The following is a 21543-nucleotide window of genomic DNA, read 5'->3' as shown; positions in this document are numbered from 1 at the left end:
TAGTGTGTGTACAGTGTGTGTAAAGTGTGTGTACAGTGTGTGTACAGTGGGCGTGCTGGTGTTGGACTTTAGTGTGCTTGTTGTTGGACTTTTGTTTTGGATTAAATTTTTTACATTTCTTATTAGATTTTGTTTTTTTATTTTATTTTATTTTTAGATTTAGATTTTGTTTTATATTTAATTTTTTTTATATTTATTTATATTAGATTTGTATTTATTTATGTTTTTTAGAGTTTCTTTATTAGATTTAGAAGTTTTTTTTATTTTTTTTAATGTTTTATTTTATTTTATTCATTTTTATTTTATTTATTAAATGTAAATAAAAAATATTTATTTTTATTAGATTTTATTTATTAGATATAACAATTTTTAGATTTTATTTTTATTAGATTTATTTAAATTTTTTTTGTTGGACTTTTCCGTGTCTTGTGGATGATTTGACGTGAGCTTGACGAGGGACTGAAGGTAGAAAATCGTTAGAACACGACACACAACAGTCACAGTTGCAAAATATAAACTTTTAATGATGTTTTAGCTTCAAAATTGTGTTGTAATATTTAGATTTGTGTGTTTAACAACGGGCCGCGATCAGAAAAAACTAAAAACAGAGACGTGTGGATGTAAAAAGCGTCGTCGGGCAGAAAATTATCAGATTAAAAGTCTCGGTCGGCACACGGCGCAGGGATAAACTGAATTGTGTTTGTGTGTGTGTGTGTGTGTGTGTGTTTGTGTGTGTGTTGTGTGTGTGTGTTGTGTGTGTGTGTGTTTGTGTGTTGTGTGTGTGTGTGTGTTTGTGTGTGTGTTTGTGTGTGTGTGTGTGTGTGTGTGTGTGTGTGTGTGTGTGTGTGTGTGTGTGTGTGTGTGTGTGTGTTGTTTGTGCGTCAGGAGGAAGGAGGGAGCCCCGTCGGCAGTGACAAAGCCGCGGACGAGGAGGGAGAAGATCTGCTGGACGATGAAGACGAGTACGACGAGGAGGAGGAAGAGGAGGATGACGACCGACCGCGAAAGAAACCCAGACACGGAGGCTTCATCCTGGACGAAGCCGGTACGACTCCAAACTCGACCTGGTTCATGAAAGAAACCTGGACTAAAACCTGGACTAAAACCTGGACTAAAACCTGGACTAAAACCTGGACTGAACCTGGACTAAAACCAGGGACTGAACCAGGACTAAAAACCAGGGACTGAACCAGGACTAAAACCAGGACTAAAACCGGGACTGAACCAGGGACTGAACCAGGGACTGAACCAGGGACTGAACCAGGGACTGAACCAGGGACTAAAACCGGGACTAAAACCGGGACTAAAACCGGGACTGAACCCGGGACTGAACCCGGGACTGAACCCGGGACTGAACCCGGGACTGAACCCGGGACTGAACCAGGGACTGAACCAGGGACTGAACCAGGACTAAAACCGGGACTGAACCGGGACTAAACCAGGACTGGACTGGGACCAAACCAGCACTAAAGCAGGACTAAAATCAGGACTGAACCAGGACTAAAACTGGGACTGAACCAGGAATAAACCAGGACTAAAACTGGGACTAAAACTGGGACTAAAACTGGGACTAAAACTGGGACTAAAACTGGGACTAAAACTGGGACTAAACCAGGACTGAACCAGGACTGAACCAAGGACTAAAACCAGGTCTAAACCAGAACTAAACCAGGTCTAAATCCAGGACTAAACCAGGACTAAATTGAGACTAAATCGGGACTAAAAGCTGGACTGAACCAGGACTAAACCAGACTGTGGGCTCGTCCTCATTAGAGCAGAGTTGTTGTTTTTTTTAGAGAATTTTCCAAAGAAACAGAAACACAGAACAGTTTGAGGAGCGGCTGTCGCTGCCGTGTCAATTTTACACAAACCAATCGACTTTTCCCAGTTTTTCTCCGCTGAAGTGAATGAACTTGGGCCAAATAACGTCCGGGTTTATTTATTTTAATTTTTTTAACGGTGATGGTTTGTGTTTTTCAGACGTGGACGACGAGTATGAAGACGAGGACCAATACGATGAAGCGGCCGAGGACATTATGGACAAAGGTTCAAATCTGTTTGTAAAATGTCTCTTTTATTTTATTTTTCCAGTGCAGCTTTTGTTAAATCCTCTTTTATATTTTCCCTTTTTTATTTTGTATTTTCTGGACTCTGAGCAGAAGACGCAGAAGGTTTGTTTCTGATTTTATTTGTACACATTTGTCAGAGTTAAAGTGTTGTTGTTTTTATTTTGTGTGTTTGATGTTTGTTTGAACGTTTGTGTGTCAGTGTCGAACCTGGACCACATCCCTCTGGACGACGATCACTCCGGCTCCAGACGCCTGCAGAATCTCTGGAGGTAACGAGTCAGATGCCCTCCCGTCCTCCCCCAACCCTCCTGTGTGAACAGATCACAGACTGGTCTAGTCCTGGTTTAGTCCTGGTTTAGTCCTGGTTTAGTCCTGGTCTTAGTCCTGGTCTAGTCCTGGTCCTGGTCTAGTCCTGGTCTAGTCCTGGTTTAGTCCTGGTCTAGTCCTGGTCTAGTCCTGGTTTAGTCCTGGTTTAGTCCTGGTCTAGTCCTGGTTTAGTCCTGGTTTAGTCCTGGTTTAGTCCTGGTTTAGTCCTGGTCTAGTCCTGGTCTAGTCCTGGTCTAGTCCTGGTTTAGTCCTGGTCTGGTCTAGTCCTGGTCCCTGGTCTAGTCCTGGTCTAGTCCTGGTCTAGTCCTGGTCTAGTCCTGGTTTAGTCCTGGTCTAGTCCTGGTCTAGTCCTGGTTTAGTCCTGGTTTAGTCCTGGTTTAGTCCTGGTTTAGTCCTGGTCTAGTCCTGGTTTAGTCCTGGTCTAGTCCTGGTCTAGTCCTGGTCTAGTCCTGGTCTAACCAAGACCCAGACCTGAGACCCCAGACCGAAGACCCAGACCCTGGTCTAGTCCTGGTCAAGTCCTGGTTTAGTCCTGGTCTAGCCAAGCCAGGACTAAGACTAAACCAGGACTAAACCAGGACTAAACCAGGACTAAACCAGGACTAAACCAGGACTAAACCAGGACTAAACCAGGACTAAACCAGGTTTTGTAACTAAGCCTCAAATTAAAGTTTTGTACATATTTGCTGTTTGTTTTGTATGAAAGAGTGAATTTTATTTTCTGTTTTCTTGTTTGTTTTTTTTTCGTGTGTATTTCTGCTCGTGTAGTTTTTATTTCAGCCTCGTGACACGACTCCGGCAGCAGATTGTCAAATAACAGAATCTACTGGAAAAAAAAAAGATGTAGAACACTTCATTAGGGTTAAAAGAGGCAGTTTTAAACACAAAAATAAGAAAAACATCCAGGCGAGGACAAATGTACTAAAATTAGGTCTGGAAGGATTAAAAAGAACCCAAGAAGAAATGTGTGTGTGTGTGTGTGTGTGTGTCAGATGCCCTCCCGCTCTCACCGCTGTGTGTTGTTTTGCAGAGATTCGCGAGAGGAGGCGCTGGGAGAATATTACATGAGGAAATACGCCAAGTCTGCAGGAGGAGAGCAGTGAGAACCTTTGTGTTTTTATGATTTAATTGAATTTAAAACAGTTAAATGTGTTTTACGATCGTGCGTCATGTTCTTTAAAGTTATTCTGGAGGTTCAGAGGAGCTCTCCGACGACATCACCCAGCAGCAGCTTCTCCCCGGAGTCAAGTCAGTCTCACCTTTTCATTTATTGATTTATTTATTCTAACGATTCTGAGTTTTAGTTTGTGATTTTAATCGTGTTTACGCTTCTCCAGGGATCCAAACCTGTGGACCGTCAAGTGCAAGGTCAGTGCCGCCGCTTTTGTTGTTTTGTGGAAATTGTTTGTCGAATTCGTCCGTGAATTTCCGTGATTTTAAAGGGAGTGTTGTGTTTTTTGTTTTTTTGTGTCAGATCGGGGAGGAGCGAGCCACGGCCATCGCCCTCATGAGGAAGTTCATCGCCTACCAGTTCACCGACACAGTGAGTCTTTGTGTGTCTGCGCTCAGTCCTGATCCTCAACCCCAGAGGATTATGGGAAAAAAACAAAAAAACACTTGTACTGGAATATCTACGTTTAATAAAATAAATCATTAACTCTTTCCCCCATGAAGACGACATTTGACGACCCCCCGTTTCCTTAATGACGTGTTTTGACTGTTTCACTAAAGACGTGATTTGACGACCATTAGAAACTGATCGGTTTTTCACATGTAAACAGAGACTGCGATAGGTCGGGGTCACTACTAGTGCTGTCATGCGATTAAAAAAAATGGAGAGATTAATTCATTATGATCTGTAAATAATTAATCTAATTAATCTCTTTTTAATCTCACCTAAAAATTGCTGAGAAAAGCTTCAATTTGAGGTATTTTCATTTAAATTCATTATTATATTATTGTGGCAGATCAAAAGACAAGATATAGAACAAAGAATGTGACTTTATAAAGTCATTTATTGTTTAACAAACTTTAACAGATGCAGTCACATTCCACAGTATCATCATCATTATTATTACTGTTACTAATCTGCAGTGTTGGGAAGGTCACTTTTAAAATGTATTCACCTACAGATTACAGATTACATCTGGGTCTGGTCAAGTGGTAACGGAGGGAAACAGGGGCAGATTTTTGACATTCAAATGTCTCTTATTCAGAAACTAGAGGAACTATTGAAATAAGTAAAGTATCAGAATGTAGGAAAGAGTTACACTCCAACAGGGTCAAGTTAAACCTGTGAGATTCTTTCAAGTTCAAGACAAAAAATGTAAAAACTCATGTCGGTAACGGAGGGAATGAAATATGCAGCACTTTTTGGGCAATAAATCCAAACAGTGATAACTCTTGGTTCTCACTTCCATATCCTGAACAAACTGGTTTGAATATTTGCTTCATATAGTTTTCTACCATATGGTACAAGATTAGGTTGAAAAACCTCTGACTTTTTGACTCATGAGATTTTTTATTAAGAAAGTTCATGGTAACGGAGGGAAAAGTAACGGAGGGAAAATTGTACAAACAAGTAGAAGGTGCAGGATTTTACATCATTTGTGGCTTTTTTCTTCTGAATATTTTAATATTACTTCAAAATGAAAGGAAACTATTTCTATAAAATATGTCAGTCCTTCCAAGAACATTTTTATCATTTTAAATATATATATTTTTAATCATGTCCCTTCATCAACAGTTCAAAGATGGAATAACACAAGATATGATGAAATACAAACATTTATTTACATGATTTTCAGGTCTTTGAAATTTGGGAAATAATTTTTGTTCCATGTTTCATTCATGGTCTGTTTAAAACGGATGGAACTTTAGAACCAAAAATGGTACAGAAAAAAGGTCAACAGTTTGATAAACTCGAGTACATATGTATCTGTTCAATACATTTTTATATCAGATGAATTAACTTGGATTTTTGGTCTTGTTGTTTACTTCTGTTTGACCGGGACCAAATTCTCTTTGTACACATTCAAAACCACTTCCTTCTCTGCCTCTTCTTCTCCACAGCCTCTGCAGATAAAGTCGGTGGTGGCCCCGGATCATGTGAAGGGTTACATCTACGTGGAGTCGTACAAACAGACCCACGTGAAGGCGGCGATCGAGGGCATCGGGAACCTGCGCATGGGCCTGTGGAACCAGCAGATGGTGCCCATCAAAGAGATGACGGACGTGCTCAAAGTCGTCAAAGAAGTCACCAACCTCAAGCCCAAGTCCTGGGTCCGGCTCAAGAGAGGACTGTACAAGGACGACATCGCTCAGGTGAGACTCACCTGGATCTGCTCACACTCTTACTGAGACCTGTGCTCAGTGTTGGGAAGGTCACGTTTAAAATGTAATCCCCTACAGGTTACAGATTACACACCGCAAAATGTAGTTTATAACAGAATCTATTAAAATACTTAAGGGGAGTAATGTAATCTGATTACTTTGGATTACTTGATTTGCTGTAAAGAAGCAAAGACTCAGAAATCTTCACATAAGAAGTTTTGTCTGATAAAAAGTCCAGATTTTACTGAACCATATTAAAAATATTATTGATAGAAGAAGAAGAGACACGTCCACACAGCAGGATTTAGTCCTGTTAAATCCTGGTTTAGACCTGGTTTAGTTCTGGGTTTAGTCCTGGTTTTAGTCCTGGTTTTGACCTGCTTTTAGACCTGCTTTTAGACCTGGTTTAGTCCTGGTTTTAGTCCTGGTTTTAGTCCTGGTTTTAGTCCTGGTTTTAGTCCTGGTTTTAGTCCCTGGTTTTAGTCCTGGTTTAGTCCTGGTTTAGTCCCTGGTTTAGTGGTTTAGTCCTGGTTTTAGTCCTGGTTTTAGTCCTGGTTTTAGTCCTGGTTTAGTCCTGGTTTAGTCCTGGTTTAGTCCTGGTTTTAGTCCTGGTTTTAGTCCTGGTTTAGACCTGGTTTAGTCCTGGTTTTAGACCTGGTTTAGACCTGGTTTAGACCTGGTTTAGTTTATGTGGAATTCTGACCGTGCGTATCATAACAAAGAGAGTCAATCCGTCGTGAGTGTCGGGACGGGAGCGGAAGTGCGCCTGTGTAGACCGACAACGGGGCGAAGATCAGCTGACGCCCAATCACACTTTGCGGACACCCTGCTCCCATGGGCTCCCCGGGCTCCACGGGCTCCACGGGCTCCACGGGCTCCTGTCCCCGGAGGCGTGAGAAGAACAGTTTCCCGTCAAACAGCTGCGCCGAGGGCAGAGTCTGGTCTGAAGAGCAAATAGTGCAAGTGTTTTTAAGTGTACCTCCACTGATGCGTGTGTGCGGCTCTTCATCTCTCTCTCTGTGTGAGCGAGAACGACAGAATCGTGTTGAAAACGAGTCTCAGAGCGACTGGTTTTACTGGAGACGGGAAACAGCTGACGCCATCGCAGCCTCACACATTTACACTACTCACAATAAGTTAGGGATATTGTTAATTACATGAGTGCTTTTCCTATTTGGTCTGAATTTTAATGAAATAAGTAAAAGTTCCCTTTGATATTACTAAGAATGAATGAAAAGAAACACCATTTTCATTAGTTTAATATTTATTACCCCAAAAAATTTAGACGATAGCAAGGAAAGCCCCAAGTAACAAATATGAACAATGTCAGTAGCTGGTGTTGATGTCAGCTTGACAGCGACGTCTCATGCTCCTCACGAGCCTCATGATGTTGTTCTGAGGCAGTGTGTTCCACTCTTCCACCAGTGCTACATGCAGTTCCACCAGGTCACGTGGGTGTGGGCTACGATCGTCCAGTCTCTGCTTCAGCTGGTCCCAGACGTGCTCTGTGGGGTTCAGGTCAGGGGGCAGTGCTGGTCGTACCATGTGAGACACTCCCACTTCCTGAAGTCGAGCTGTGACAATTCTGGCAGGATGTGGTGGAGCATTATCATCCATGAACAGAAAGTTGTGGGTTTGCTGGTGGAACTGGGCATGGTGATGGGTTCTGTGAAGTCTCTGAGGTAAGAACGTGCAGTGACTGAGCCATCGACAGTAACCACATCTGTTTTGCTCTGACTGGTGATGCCTGCCCAGACTGTTGCACCTCCTCCACCAAACTGAACCCTGAGGACCATGTTGACCTCGGCGTATCGCTCACCTCGCCTTCTCCAGCAACACTGACGACCATCATTTCTGTGCTAAGTGACCCGACACTCATCAGTGAACAGGACGGTGGACACTGCTGCATTGTCCAGGTCACATGGTCTCGTGTCCACTGCAAACGTTCACGGCGGTGACTTGGTGTCAGTGGAGTCACCTGCAACGGTCGTCTGGCGTTCAAGCCAAAGCGGTGGTGAAGTTTCAAATGGTTTGTCTGGAAACTGTAGTGCCCCTCACATCTCGAAAACGAGCCTGCAGCTGTGTGGCAGTTGCATAGGTCCTTAGTTACCAGTGTTGTGAAGTTTACTTTTAAAATGTAATCCCCTACAGATTACAGATTACACACACCAAAATGTAGTTTGTAACGGAATCCATTAAATTAAAGTGAGTAATGTAATCTGATTACTTTGGATTACTTGCTTTGCTGTAGAGAAGCAAAGAGGAGGATATTGTAACATAAAACGTTTTATCTGCTAAAAGAAAATAAAAAGCCCAAACTTTACTGAACCAAATTAAAAATATTATTGATAGCAGACCAGGAAACACGTCCACACAGCAGGATTTAGTCTTGTTAAATCCTGTTTTAGTCCTGATTTAGTCCTGGTTTTAGTCCTAGTTTTAGTCCTGGGTCCTGGTTTAGTCCTGGTTTTAGACCTGGTTTAGATCTAGTTTAGATCTACTTTAGACCTGGTTTTATTCCTGGTTTAGTCCTGTTTTAGTCCTGTTTTAGATCTAATTTAGATCTACTTTAGACCTGGCTTTAGTCCTGGTTTAGATCTAGTTTAGACCTGGTTTAGTTTCGGGCAATGAGTGAAATTACTGAAAAAACAGGAAAATACCGCTGTGTAATCCATTTATTTCAACCAAGTAACTGTAATCCAATTACCACTCACTGAAACAGTAACTAACTGAATACAGTTACTTATAATTTGTACTCTGATTACATAACTCCGGTACATGTAATCTGTTACTCCCCAACACTGGTTACTGGTCATCGTTGTGGCCTGTCACTCATGAGGCTCCACTCCTGGGTCTGTCACGAACTCTTCAGTAGTTCTGTGTGTTGATGCAGTTCTGCTGATGACACTTTGAGACACACCAAGTTCACGAGCAACATCTGCCTGCCACCGACCCTGAAGGAGCAGTATGGCTCGGTGGCGCTGCTCGTCTGTTAAGTGACGTCGTGTGTTCATGGCCGTTTGAATTGTGAACTTGGAATGACTTGACAGTACCAGCTCTTTATATCCACAGAATGTTGAAATTGACGCCACATTAAAAAGGGTTTTGGCTCCAATATGTAAGACACACTGTCCACACTGAGACCATTACGTGAAAAACACAAAATGAGGTTTGTCTATCACCTCAATACAATTGCCTCCCTATCCCAAAAGTTTCTGAAGTGAAACGAACACTGTATATATGACATTCACTGACTCTGTCTCAGTATCCCTGACTTACTGTGAGTAGTGTAGATCCTGTGGTCCTCGTGTCTGTGATTTGTGGGGACCTTTAGTCTCTTTTTGCCGAACGTCGCGTGATGTAAAAGAGCGTTTATTTTGACTAGAACAAATAAAAGTCAGGTCCCGTTAAGCTCCTGTTGTGCTTGTGTTTCAGGTGGACTACGTGGAGCCCAGTCAGAACACCATCTCTCTGAAGATGATCCCGCGAATCGACCTCGACCGCATCAAGGCCAAGATGAGTCTGGTAAATACTTTCAGAGATTTAAAAAAAATATCCTCTGATCTGTTCTAATGTCGTTTCCTCGTCATAAACGGACCTGGAGTTGGGTTTTGTTTCTTTCACACATGTCTAACACGCAAAAACCACTGCTCCACCTCGTGATGTCATCGAGTGGTGATACAGGAAGTGGTCCGCTGTGTTTTTAAACTCCCACACACCTTCACTAGAATCACCTGGATCATTTCAGTCCTGGAGTTTCTTCACCGATCTCGACTGAACCAAAGGGGAAAAGGAGCCGTTCACTTGGAAAACTACCACGTCATGACATCACGAGGTGGAGCTTTGTGAATTTGTTTGTGAATGAAACAGAAACACAGCTCCAGCTCTGTTTTTGGGGTTAAACATTAGAACCATGACTTAGGGTTCAGTTTTGTGTGATCCAGGAGCTTTCACTTGACTAAAAGTTCTAAATAAAACCTTGGAACATCACGGAGACTAAAGTGACACAAGAATTCTGTAGTTTGTCGTGTTTACAGCGTCTTATCCTCAGTGTTTTGTTTTTTTTGTTTTTGTAGAAAGATTGGTTCGCCAAAAGGAAGAAGTTTAAGCGACCGGCGCAGAGGCTGTTTGACGCCGAAAAAATCAGGTACAAGAAAAGACGTGAAGTCATTTTTACACTATGAATGATTCTAATAATGTTCTTAATGTCATAGTTCACGTCACAACATGTTTGTAGACCTTGAACTTCTTCCTCTGCAGAAGTTTTGACACAGAACAGGACTCAGGGTTCAGTCACACGTGAACATTTGTCATAGACGCTCCGAGATCCAACGAGTGAAAGAAAAACTGAGCAAATCATAATTAAAACATCGCAGTCGGTAAATACGTGACACGTGACGAGGCGGGTGGTTGTGAAAATGAGAATAAAATAAGAGTAAAATAAAACAGTTTTCAGTAAATCTGTGAGCTTCACTTGGGGCTAATTAAAATGAGCCACACAGAACAGACCTGTCTTCAGTTTTTCTGTGATTCTGTGATGAACAGATAAACAGTGACAGATCTGAACCTCGCACGTTTCACTCTATACAAACCTCCTTAAGGGTGAAGTACAGTTCTGCGTCGACTCAACGCTCACTGCCACCGTCTCCTTGTTGCTGTAGTTTTTGATTCATGGGTCTGTGTCGAGGTCTGTGCACTGAAGTAATTCATCTCCAAAACACTCGGGGGCGACGATATCTGTCCAGTCATATAAACATGTGTCTGTGTGTACGACCTGCACACGTATAATCTGTGAAAAGTTTCACATGAACCATCTGCTGTCTGCGTCATTTCAACGCGGAGTCAGAAAATGTTGTAGGTGCACGTCAGTCGACACAGACGCTCTGTGTAGGGTTCACATCGACGCAGACTCTGTCGTGATGCAGACGATTTGATGCTGGATCATAAACTGGCCTTCAGCCCTCCTGAACCTCCTCAGTGCTTCTGTTTCACTCTGAACCTCCTCAGTGCTTCTGTTTCACTCTGAACCTCCTCAGTGCTTCTGTTTCACTCTGAACCTCTTCACTGCTCCCGACACGAGACACACCAAACGATACAGTAGATCAGGAGAGTCAAACTCATGTTGTTCCGGGGGTCGTGTCCAACCGACTCTGATCCTAAAGGGGCCGGATCAAAAAACTCATGTCATATAAACCCCAAAAATAACAATAAGTTCAAATATTTGTGCAGAGAAACACAAATCTATTACACAAATCTTTTTTAATTGATGAACTCTTTCTTTTACTAAATATTATAATATTATGAACAACCTGAAACTTTAAGAAAAATACAATTTCAACACAAAGTTTGAACATGAACTTGTCTGTAAACAGGAATAAGTCAATTTTTGTTGTAAAATTCTGCACTCGGCTCCACTTTTCTCATGTTGGACATTTTTCTGATGAGGGTGTCACGGTCAACAGTCAAAACGATCAATCAATCAAACTTTATTTGTACAGCACTTTTCATACATTTGAAATGTGGCAGAAAGTGCTTCACACGCAACAGAAAAATGTCAATACATTAATTAACCCCCCCCCTCCATATATGTAACAATTTAAACAGAAACATAAAAACTAAAAAACTAATAAACATAAAGCTCTTTAAAGTTATAGTAAAAGAGCTCAAATCAGATGGAGACTAAGTAAAATAGTAATGATAATTTAATTTAAAACAACCATAATAATAACAATAATAATGATAATTTAAGTTAAAACAGGTAAAAGTTTCAGTTAAAAGCTAAATTAAAAAGATATGTTTTAAGTTTACTTTTAAAAATCTGAACACTCGCAGCAGACCTCAGATCCTCAGGTCGACTGTTCCACAGACGGGGGCCGTAAAAGCTGAAGGACGCCTCACCGTGAGTTTTATTCTACGTTCAGACTGCAGGGCTTAACGCTCAATTCTGATTTTTTTTGTGAAATCCGATGTTTTTTCAGCTCGTTCACATTTCCAGTTAAATGTGACTTGTATGTGACTCCAGTGTGAACATTAAACGGTCCAAAAGTGTCCCACATGTGACACTGGAGACACGACGACGTCAACCGCAGCGAGCGTCTCTGTGTTTACACAAGTTGAACAAACATGGACGCAGCATTGAGCACCTGGAGATTTTAAAGTTCCTCTCGTACCGGAGCCACAACATGAACAACATCTGACTCAGGTTGGGTTTGATGTGCAGGTCTCTGGGCGGGGAGGTGAGCCATGACGGAGACTTCCTGATCTTTGAGGGAAACAGATACACGCGCAAAGGATTCCTCTTCAAGAGCTTCGCCATGTCCGCCGTGGTGAGTCACACACACGACCACGAGGACGGGGGGACGGGGGGGACAGGTGAGAGTGACAGGTGAGACAGGTGAGAGTGACAGGTGAGAGTGACAGGTGAGACAGGGTGAGACGGGTGAGACAGGTGAGAGTGACAGGTGAGAGTGACAGGTGAGAGTGACAGGTGAGACAGGTGAGACGGGTGAGAGTGACAGGTGAGACGGGTGAGAGTGACAGGTGAGAGTGACGGGTGAGACAGGTGAGAGTGACGGGTGAGGTGAGAGTGACGGGTGAGACAGGTGAGAGTGACAGGTGAGAGTGACGGTGAGTGAGACAGGTGAGAGTGACAGGTGAGACGGGTGAGACAGGTGAGAGTGACAGGTGAGACAGGTGAGTGACAGGAGACAGTGAGAGTGACAGGAGAGTGACAGGTGACAGTGAGAGTGACAGGTGAGAGTGACAGGTGAGACGGGTGAGAGTGACAGGTGAGAGTGACGGGTGAGACAGGTGAGAGTGACAGGTGAGAGTGACGGGTGAGACAGGTGAGAGTGACGGGTGAGACAGGTGAGAGTGACAGGTGAGAGTGACGGGTGAGACAGTGAGAGTGACAGGTGAGAGTGACAGGTGAGAGTGACAGGTGAGAGTGACAGGTGAGACAGGTGAGAGTGACAGGGTGAGTGAGAGGGTGAGAGTGACAGGTGAGAGTGACAGGTGAGAGTGACAGGTGAGACGGTGTGAGAGACAGTGAGAGACAGAGACAGGTGAGACAGGTGAGAGTGACAGGTGAGAGTGACAGGTGAGACTGGTGAGAGTGACAGGTGAGACGGGAGAGTGACGGGTGAGACAGGTGAGAGTGACAGGTGAGACAGGTGAGAGTGACAGGTGAGACAGGTGAGAGTGAGACAGGTGAGAGTGACAGGTGAGAGGTGAGAGTGAGACAGGTGAGACAGGTGAGAGGTGACAGGTGAGAGTGACAGGTGAGAGTGACAGGTGAGACGGGTGAGAGTGACAGGTGAGACGGGTGAGAGTGACAGGTGAGAGTGACAGGTGAGAGTGACAGGTGAGACAGGTGAGAGTGACAGGTGAGACAGGTGAGAGTGACAGGTGAGAGTGACAGGTGAGACAGGTGAGTGTGAGAGTGACAGGTGAGACAGGTGAGAGTGACAGTGTGAGACAGGTGAGAGGTGACAGGTGAGAGTGACAGGTGAGAGTGACAGGTGAGACGGGTGAGAGTGACAGGTGAGACGGGTGAGAGTGACGGGTGAGACAGGGGAGAGTGACAGGTGAGAGTGACAGGTGAGACGGGTGAGAGTGACGGGTGAGACAGGTGAGACAGGTGAGAGTGACAGGTGCAGGTGTGGGTCCTGGTTTATGGTTCAGATCTTTGGATTTACTGGAACTGTCCACATGAAACAAACTCACACAAATGTTCAGACTCTGATGTCACGAAAAACTAAAGATTTAGACCTGGTTTAGACCTGGTTTAGTCCTGGTTTAGTCCTGGTTTAGACCTAGTTTAGTCCTGGTTTAGTCCTGGTTTAGTCCTGGTATAGTCCTGGTATAGTCCTGGTTTAGTTCTGGTTTAGTCCTGGTTTAGACCTGGTTTAGTCCTCGTTTTGTCCTGGTTTAGTTCTGGTTTAGTCCTGGTTTAGTCCTGGTTTAGTCCTGGTTTAGACCTGGTTTAGTCCTGGTTTAGACCTGGTTTAGTCCTGGCTTAGACCTGGTTTAGACCTGGTTTAGACCTGGTTTAGTTCTGGTTTAGTCCTGGCTTAGTCCTAGCTTAGTCCTGGTTTAGTCCTGGTTTAGACCTGGTTTAGTCCTCGTTTAGTTCTGGTTTAGTCCTGGTTTAGACCTGGTTTAGACCTGGTTTAGTCCTGGTTTAGTCCTGGTTTAGTCCTGGTTTAGACCTGGTTTAGACCTGGTTTAGTCCTGGTTTAGTCCTGGTTTAGACCTGGTGTAGTCCTGGTTTAGACCTGGTTTAGTCCTCGTTTAGTCCTGGCTTAGTCCTGGTTTAGACCTGGTTTAGACCTGGTTTAGACCTGGCTTAGTCCTGGCTTAGTCCTGGTTTAGACCTGGTTTAGACCTGGTTTAGTCCTGTTTAGGTTTAGTCCTGGTTTAGACCTGGTTTAGTCCTCGTTTAGTCCTGGTTTAGTTCTGGTTTAGTCCTGGTTTAGACCTGGTTTAGTCCTGGCTTAGTCCTGGTTTAGACCTGGTTTAGACCTGGTTTAGTCCTCGTTTAGTTCTGGTTTAGTTCTGGTTTAGTCCTGGTTTAGTCAGTCCTGGTTTAGTCCTGGTTTAGACCTGGTTTAGACCTAGTCCTCGTTTAGTTCTGGTTTAGTCCTGGTTTAGTCCTGGTTTAGTCCTGGTTTAGTCCTGGTTTAGTCCTGGTTTAGTCCTGGGTTTAGTCCTGGTTTAGACCCGGTTTAGACCCGGTTTAGACCTGGTTTAGTCCTGGTTTAGTCCTGGTTTAGTCCTGGTTTAGACCTGGTTTAGTCCAGGTTTAGTCCTGGTTTAGTCCTGGTTTAGACCTGGTTTAGACCTGGTTTAGTCCTGGTTTAGTCCTGGTTTAGTCCTGTTTAGTCCTGGTTTAGACCTGGTTTAGTCCTGGTTTAGTCCAGGTTTAGTCCAGGTTTAGTCCTGGTTTAGACCTGGTTTAGACCCGGTGTGACTTGAGCTGATCCCAAACAAAAAAATGAGGAGGATAAACTTTTGTGGAGCAGAAGTTTGGAGTTTTCTTTCAAAAACCACGAACCTCCCAGTGAATCCTCCAGACCCTGAGCTCCGTCTGAAACCCAAACAACCAAGTGATAAAACGTGGATGTTTGACTCGAGAGCTGTATGATTTTTTATTTTATTTATTTTGTCCCTGTTGTCAGATCACAGACGGAGTGAAGCCGACCCTCTCAGAGCTGGAGAAGTTTGAGGATCAGCCCGAAGGCATCGACCTGGAGGTGGTCACGGAGTCTGGTGAGAGAAACCGGTTTAGTTTCACTTTTACTCGACTCGGGGTCCAGTACCGGAAACTTCCACGACAGGAGATGGAGCCGGGGAAAGTCCCATGGTTTGGATTTTGAGGGAAACATGAAGGTCTGAGGTGTGAACGAAAAAGTCTGGAGACAGAACCAGAATAATCGAACCTTCAGGTGGGACTCGGCCTTTAAATCTCTGCTTGGTTTTCAGATTTCGGTCAAAAAAAAGAGACTTAAATAAGAAGATTTATTTAATTACGGATGTTTTATTGCCTTAAACTCCTTCAGAGACCTGCTCCCTGACTCTGGGGGGACTCGTCTCTCCACAAACCTGACGTGTAATTCTTCTGGTGAAGCGTCGTCTCCTTGGAGATGTTTTTAACTCTTTCCCCCTTGAACAACGACAAGAAACAAACCAGACAAATATGACCTGAGTCTGTGTGTCGTTCAGTCGCTTTTTAATATAAAACAAAAATAAGAAAATGAAAAAATCAACAGTTTTCTTCATTATTTGTCTCCAAAACCAAAATGTAAAAACAGATGATTCGTTTTTTCAGTTTTTGATTTTGTGTTTAAATGAAAAATAAAAAAAAACAAAACAGATAACGACCGTTTCCTGTTTACGTGACTTCAGTGACTGTGATGTCGAACTGAACCAGGACCGGGACTGAGACCGGGACTGAGACCGGGACTGAGACCGGGACTGAGACCGGGACTGAGACCGGGACTGAGACCAAGGCCAGACCGAGATTGAGATCAGAACTGAGACCAGACCGGGACCAGACCGGGACCAGACTGGGACTGAGACCAGACTGGGACCAGATCAGGACCAGACTGGAACCAGACTGAGACCAGACTGGGACCAGATCAGACCAGACTGGACTGAGACCAGACTGGGACCAGATCAGGACCAGACTGGAACCAGACTGAGACCAGACTGGGACCAGATCAGGACCAGACTGGAACCAGATCAGGACCAGACTGGAACCAGACTGAGACCAGACCGGGACCAGATCAGGACCAGACCGGAACCAGACCGGGGCCGAGATCAGAAATGAGACCGGACCGGGACCGAGAACGAGACCAGATCGGGACCAGACTGAGACCAGACTGAGACCAGACCGGAGGCTCAGAGCCCAGGGCAGGGCCGGAGCTTGAAGCTGAGGCTCGAACCCTGTGGAGGTTCAGAGTCAAAGCTCGGAGTCCACTCTGGTCCTGGTCTGGTCCTGGTTCAGTCCGTTATCTGTTTTTTGTTTTTTTTTCATTTTTCATTTAAACACAAAATCAAAAACTGAAAATTGAATCATTATCTGTTTTTTCATTTTGGTTTTGGAGACAAATAATGAAGAAAACTGTTGATTTTTAATTTTCTTATTTTTGGTTTTATATTGAAAAACAAACGACACACAGGTTCTGGACGGTTTTGTTGTGATGTTTTCGTCTCCGTGTTCTGACCCTGGCGTTTTTTTTCTCCTCAGGTAAAGAACGTGAGCACAACCTCCAGGCAGGAGACAACGTGGAGGTGTGCGAGGGCGAGTTGATCAACCTCCAGGGCAAAATCCTCAGCGTGGACGGAAACAAGATCACCATCATGCCCAAGCACGAGGACCTCAAGGTACCGGCGCCGCCTCGAGGCCAGGACGCGACAGGCGCTTCTGATCCGGTTTTGTCCGTGTTTCTGATCCGGTTTTGTTTTTGTTTTTGTGTTTCTGATCCGGTTTTGTTTTTGTTTTTGTTTCTGATCCGGTTTTGTCGTGTTTCTGATCCGGTTTGTTTGTTTCTGATCCGGTTTTTGTCCGTGTTTCTGATCCGGTTTTGTTTTTGTTTTTGTTTCTGATCCGGTTTTGTCCGTGTTTCTGATCCGGTTTTGTCCGTGTTTCTGATCCGGTTTTGTTCGTGTTTCTGATCCGGTTTTGTTTCCGTGTTTCTGATCCGGTTTTGTCCGTTTGTTTCTGATCCGGTTTTGTCCGTGTTTGTTTCTGATCCGTTTTGTTTTTGTTTTGATCCGTGTTTCTGATCCGGTTTTGTCCGTGTTTCTGATCCGGTTTTGTCCGTGTTTCTGATCCGGTTTTGTCCGTGTTCGTGTTTCTGATCCGGTTTTGTTTTTGTTTCTTATCCGGTTTTGTTCGTGTTTCTGATCCGGTTTTGTCCGTGTTTCTGATCCGGTTTTGTTCGTGTTTCTGATCCGGTTTTGTTCGTGTTTCTGATCCGGTTTTGTCCGTGTTTCTGATCCGGTTTTGTCCGTGTTTCTGATCCGGTTTTGTCCGTGTTTCTGATCCGGTTTTGTTTTTGTTTCTGATCCGGTTTTGTCCGTGTTTCTGATCCCGGTTTTGTCCGTGTTTCTGATCCGGTTTTGTCCGTGTTCTGATCCGGTTTTGTGTTTCGTGTTTCTGATCGGTTTTGTTTTTTTCTTATCCGGTTTTGTTCGTGTTTCTGATCCGGTTTTGTCCGTGTTTCTGATCCGGTTTTGTTCGTGTTTCTGATCCGGTTTTGTTCGTGTTTCTGATCCGGTTTTGTCCGTTTTGTTTCTGATCCGGTTTTGTCCGTGTTTCTGATCCGGTTTTGTCCGTGTTTCTGATCCGGTTTTGTTTTTGTTTCTGATCCGGTTTTGTTTTTGTTTCTGATCCGGTTTTGTTTTTGTTTCTGATCCGGTTTTGTCTGTGTTTTCTGATCCGGTTTTGTTTGTGTTTTTGTTTCTGATCCGGTTTTGTTTGTGTTTTTGTTTCTGATCCGGTTTTGTTTGTGTTTCTGATCCGGTTTTGTCGTGTTTCTGATCCGGTTTTGTCCGTGTTTCTGATCCGGTTTTGTCCGTGTTTCTGATCCGGTTTTGTCCGTGTTTCTGATCCGGTTTTGTCCGTGTTTCTGATCCGGTTTTGTCCGTGTTTCTGATCCGGTTTTGTTCGTGTTTCTGATCCGGTTTTGTCGTGTTTCTGATCCGGTTTTGTCCGTGTTTCTGATCCGGTTTTGTTCGTGTTTCTGATCCGGTTTTGTCCGTGTTTCTGATCCGGTTTTGTCAGTGTTCGTGTTTCTGATCCGGTTTTGTTCGTGTTTCTGATCCGGTTTTGTCCGTGTTTCTGATCCGGTTTTGTCCGTGTTTCTGATCCGGTTTTGTCCGTGTTCCAGGATCCTCTGGAGTTTCCCGCCCACGAGTTGAAGAAGTATTTCCGGATGGGAGACCACGTGAAGGTGATCGCCGGACGCTACGAAGGCGACACCGGACTCATCGTCAGAGTCGAGGAAAACTTTGTGATTCTGTTCTCAGACCTGACCATGCACGAGGTACTGGACCGGGACTAGACCGGGACTAGACCGGGACTAGACCGGGACTAGACCGGGACTAGACCGGGACTAGACCAAGACTAAACCAGATCTAAATCAAGACTAAAGAAGGTACTGGACCGGTACTGGACCAGTACTAGACCAGGACTAGACCAGGACTAGACCAGGACTAGACCAGGACTAGACCAGGACTAGACCAGGACTGAACCAGGACTAGACCAGGACTAGACCAGGACTAAACCAAGACTAAACCAGATCTAAATCAAGACTAAAGAAGGTACTGGACCAGGACTAGACCAGGACTAGACCAGGACTAGACCAGGACTAGACCAGCTCTAAACCAGGTCTAAACCAGGTCTAAATCAAGACTAAAGAAGGTACTGGACCAGGACTAGACCAGGACTAAAGCAGGACTAGACCAAGAATAAAAGAGGCACTGTGCCAGGACTAAACCATGACTAAAGGAGGTCTAAACCAGGACTGAACCAGGATTGAACCGGGACTAGACCGGGACTAGACCAAGACTAAACCAGATCTAAATCAAGACTAAAGAAGGTACTGGACCGGTACTGGACCAGGACTAGACCAGGACTAAACCAGGTCTAAACCAGCTCTAAACCAGGTCTAAATCAAGACTAAAGAAGGTACTGGACCAGGACTAGACCAGGACTAAAGCAGGACTAGACCAAGAATAAAAGAGGCACTGTGCCAGGACTAAACCATGACTAAAGGAGGTCTGAACCAGGACTGAAACAGGACTGAATCAGGACTAAACCTGGACTAAACCTGGACTAAACCTGGACTAAACCAGGACTAAAGAAGGTACTGAACAAGGTCTAAACCCGGTCTAAACCCGGTCTAAACCCGGTCTTGTGTGTGCAGTTGAAGGTTCTTCCCAGAGACCTGCAGTTGTGCTCGGAGACGGCGTCGGGGGTGGACGCGGGGGGGCAGCACGAGTGGGGCGAGCTGGTGCAGTTGGACCCTCAGACGGTCGGGGTCATCGTGCGCCTCGAGAGGGAAACCTTCCAGGTAAACATCTTTAACCCGGAACTTTTTTACCGTGGGCTTGGATTATTTTGTACAGGTCCTAGTAAAAGTATTAAAGTACCTGTAAACGTGTACTGTAAAAGTAAAAAGTACAAGAGTTTTACAGAGTTTTATTTGAACAATTAAAGCATCAAATGTCGTGAGAATTCAGCTGATTTCATGTGATTCTTATTTTTTCTAAGTCTTTTAGTGTTTGTGTTTTGTGTCAAAGTTTGGACGTGAACTCAAATTAAACGTGTTAAAATAAACTTAAGGCTTTTAACATCGTGGCCTGTCACAACATATAAAACTACAAGTTTTTTTTTCTTAAATTCATGGCTTTATTGTAGTAACAGTTCTTAAACATATTTGTCTCCAAAACCAAAATGTAAAAACAGATAATGATTCCTTTTTTTCAGTTTTTGATTTTGTGTTTAAATGAAAAATGGAAAAAACAGATGAGGACCGTTTCCTGTTTACGTGACTTCAGTGACTGAACCAGGACTGATCCAGGTCCAGGACCAGACCAGGACCAGACTGGGACCAGACCGGGGCTGAGACTGAGACTGAGACGGAGACCTGGCCGGGACCAGGCTGGGACCAGACCAGGACCAGACCGGGACCAGACTGGCACCAGAGCACAACTGAGACTGGGACCAGATTGGAGGCTAAGACCCCGCGGAGGCTCAGAGTCCAAGCTCGGGGTTCGCTCTGGTCTTGGTCTCAGTCTCGGTCTCAGTCCCGGTCTGGTCTCGGTCTCAGTCCCGCTCTAGTCCCGGCCTCAGTCTCGGTCTCAGTCCCGGTCTGGTCCTGGTCTGGTCCTGGACCTGGATCAGTCCTGGTTCAGTCCGACGTCACGGTCACTGAAGTCACGTAAACAGGAAACGGTCGTTATCTGTTTTCTCATTTTGGTTTTGGAGACAAATAATGAAGAAAACTGTTGTTTTTTTCATTTTCTTATTTTTGGTTTTATATTGAAAAACAAATAAGTAAATGACACACAGATTAACTCCACTCGCTTTTTCTAGGGATTTTTGAGCTCTAAAGCCACATGTCAGAATGAATTTGTTTTAAGGTAAAGTGGAGGTGTTTAAAGTCACACTGTGGAACATTCAGACAGAGCAGTGACGTATCTATAGAAACGAGCAGATGACAGACCCTCCACCAGAAAAGTTCCACAGTGCGGCTTTGCGTTCTGGTACTGAGCGTCGCCGTTGTGTTTCAGGTGCTGAACATGCACGGGAAAGTCCTGACCGTGCGTCACCAGGCCGTGAACCGGAGGAAGGACAATCGCTTCGCCGTGGCCCTGGACTCGGAGCAGAACAACATCCACGTGAAGGACATCGTCAAGGTCATCGACGGGCCGCACTCGGTAAGACGCCATCCTGGGTAAGAGGGTGTGAGCGCAGGAGAGGAGGGAGTTTGTTGGTGTTTAATGTCGTGATGAGCGTGACGGCGCGTGTGCTTCTCTTCAGTTCAAGTGTCGTTTGTCGTTTGTCGTGGTTTGTCTCAGGGCAGAGAGGGCGAGATCCGTCACCTCTTCAGAGGATTCGCTTTTCTTCACTGTAAAAAACTGGTGGAAAACGGAGGAATGTTCGTGTGTAAAACGAGACACCTGGTCCTCGCCGGCGGCTCAAAGGTCACAGTCTGAACACGTGATTTTTTTAAAAAAAAGTTGAAAACGTCACGGTCGTGATTTTAAAACGTCCTGTTTTTGTCTGAAGCCGCGAGACGTCACCAACTTCACCGTGGGAGGATTCGCTCCAATGAGTCCACGGATCAGCAGCCCCATGCACCACGGAGGAGGAGGTACTACTACTACTACTACTACTACTGTAGTACTAATACTATTAAACTACAGTATACAGCCCCATGCACCACGGAGGAGGAGGTACTACTACTACTACTACTACTACTACTACTACTGTAGTACTACTACTATTTAAACTATAGTATACAGCCCCATGCACCACGGAGGAGGAGGTTTGTAGTATTGTAGTATTGTAGTACTGCAGTACTGCAGTACTCTCTTTCGGGCTGTTAAAGAGTGATACTCTGATACTAGTGAATTGTACTAGTACAGTGTTTATTCACTTCACGTCACAAACCAGGAAGACGTTTGGAAACGTGAGGAAAACTTCCTCTGGGCTCTGTTCATGTTTGTAAATCTGACAAAATGTAGGAAAAATGAGAAAATGTCATTGTAGTTTTCTGTTCTGTTCATCTTATCAACAATT

At 44.4% G+C, this 21543-nt stretch overlaps 1 protein-coding gene across 1 annotated transcript in view; it reads left to right on the top strand.

Annotated features, from left to right (window-relative positions):
* The window catches only part of supt5h (SPT5 homolog, DSIF elongation factor subunit), a 30962-nt gene that overhangs the window by 1213 nt on the left and 8206 nt on the right, over positions 1 to 21543 (top strand). The window contains exons 3-21 of the mRNA XM_055166587.1: positions 886 to 1045; positions 1981 to 2046; positions 2160 to 2171; positions 2269 to 2338; positions 3427 to 3495; positions 3579 to 3644; positions 3734 to 3764; positions 3871 to 3939; positions 5469 to 5720; positions 9165 to 9254; positions 9806 to 9876; positions 11950 to 12055; positions 14909 to 14999; positions 16480 to 16616; positions 18125 to 18280; positions 19163 to 19309; positions 20532 to 20678; positions 20820 to 20945; positions 21031 to 21115. Of these exons, the coding sequence (XP_055022562.1) occupies positions 886 to 1045; positions 1981 to 2046; positions 2160 to 2171; positions 2269 to 2338; positions 3427 to 3495; positions 3579 to 3644; positions 3734 to 3764; positions 3871 to 3939; positions 5469 to 5720; positions 9165 to 9254; positions 9806 to 9876; positions 11950 to 12055; positions 14909 to 14999; positions 16480 to 16616; positions 18125 to 18280; positions 19163 to 19309; positions 20532 to 20678; positions 20820 to 20945; positions 21031 to 21115 (1951 nt within the window). The remainder of the gene's footprint in view (positions 1 to 885; positions 1046 to 1980; positions 2047 to 2159; positions 2172 to 2268; positions 2339 to 3426; positions 3496 to 3578; positions 3645 to 3733; positions 3765 to 3870; positions 3940 to 5468; positions 5721 to 9164; positions 9255 to 9805; positions 9877 to 11949; positions 12056 to 14908; positions 15000 to 16479; positions 16617 to 18124; positions 18281 to 19162; positions 19310 to 20531; positions 20679 to 20819; positions 20946 to 21030; positions 21116 to 21543) is intronic.

Source organism: Boleophthalmus pectinirostris, unplaced genomic scaffold (genome assembly GCF_026225935.1).
Source record: "Boleophthalmus pectinirostris isolate CB_2022bp ecotype Guang Dong unplaced genomic scaffold, ASM2622593v1 HiC_scaffold_9, whole genome shotgun sequence".
Taxonomy (NCBI): Eukaryota; Metazoa; Chordata; class Actinopteri; order Gobiiformes; family Gobiidae; genus Boleophthalmus; species Boleophthalmus pectinirostris.
Note: the sequence above shows the minus strand (reverse complement) of the source record. Positions and strands in the feature narration are given on the sequence as shown.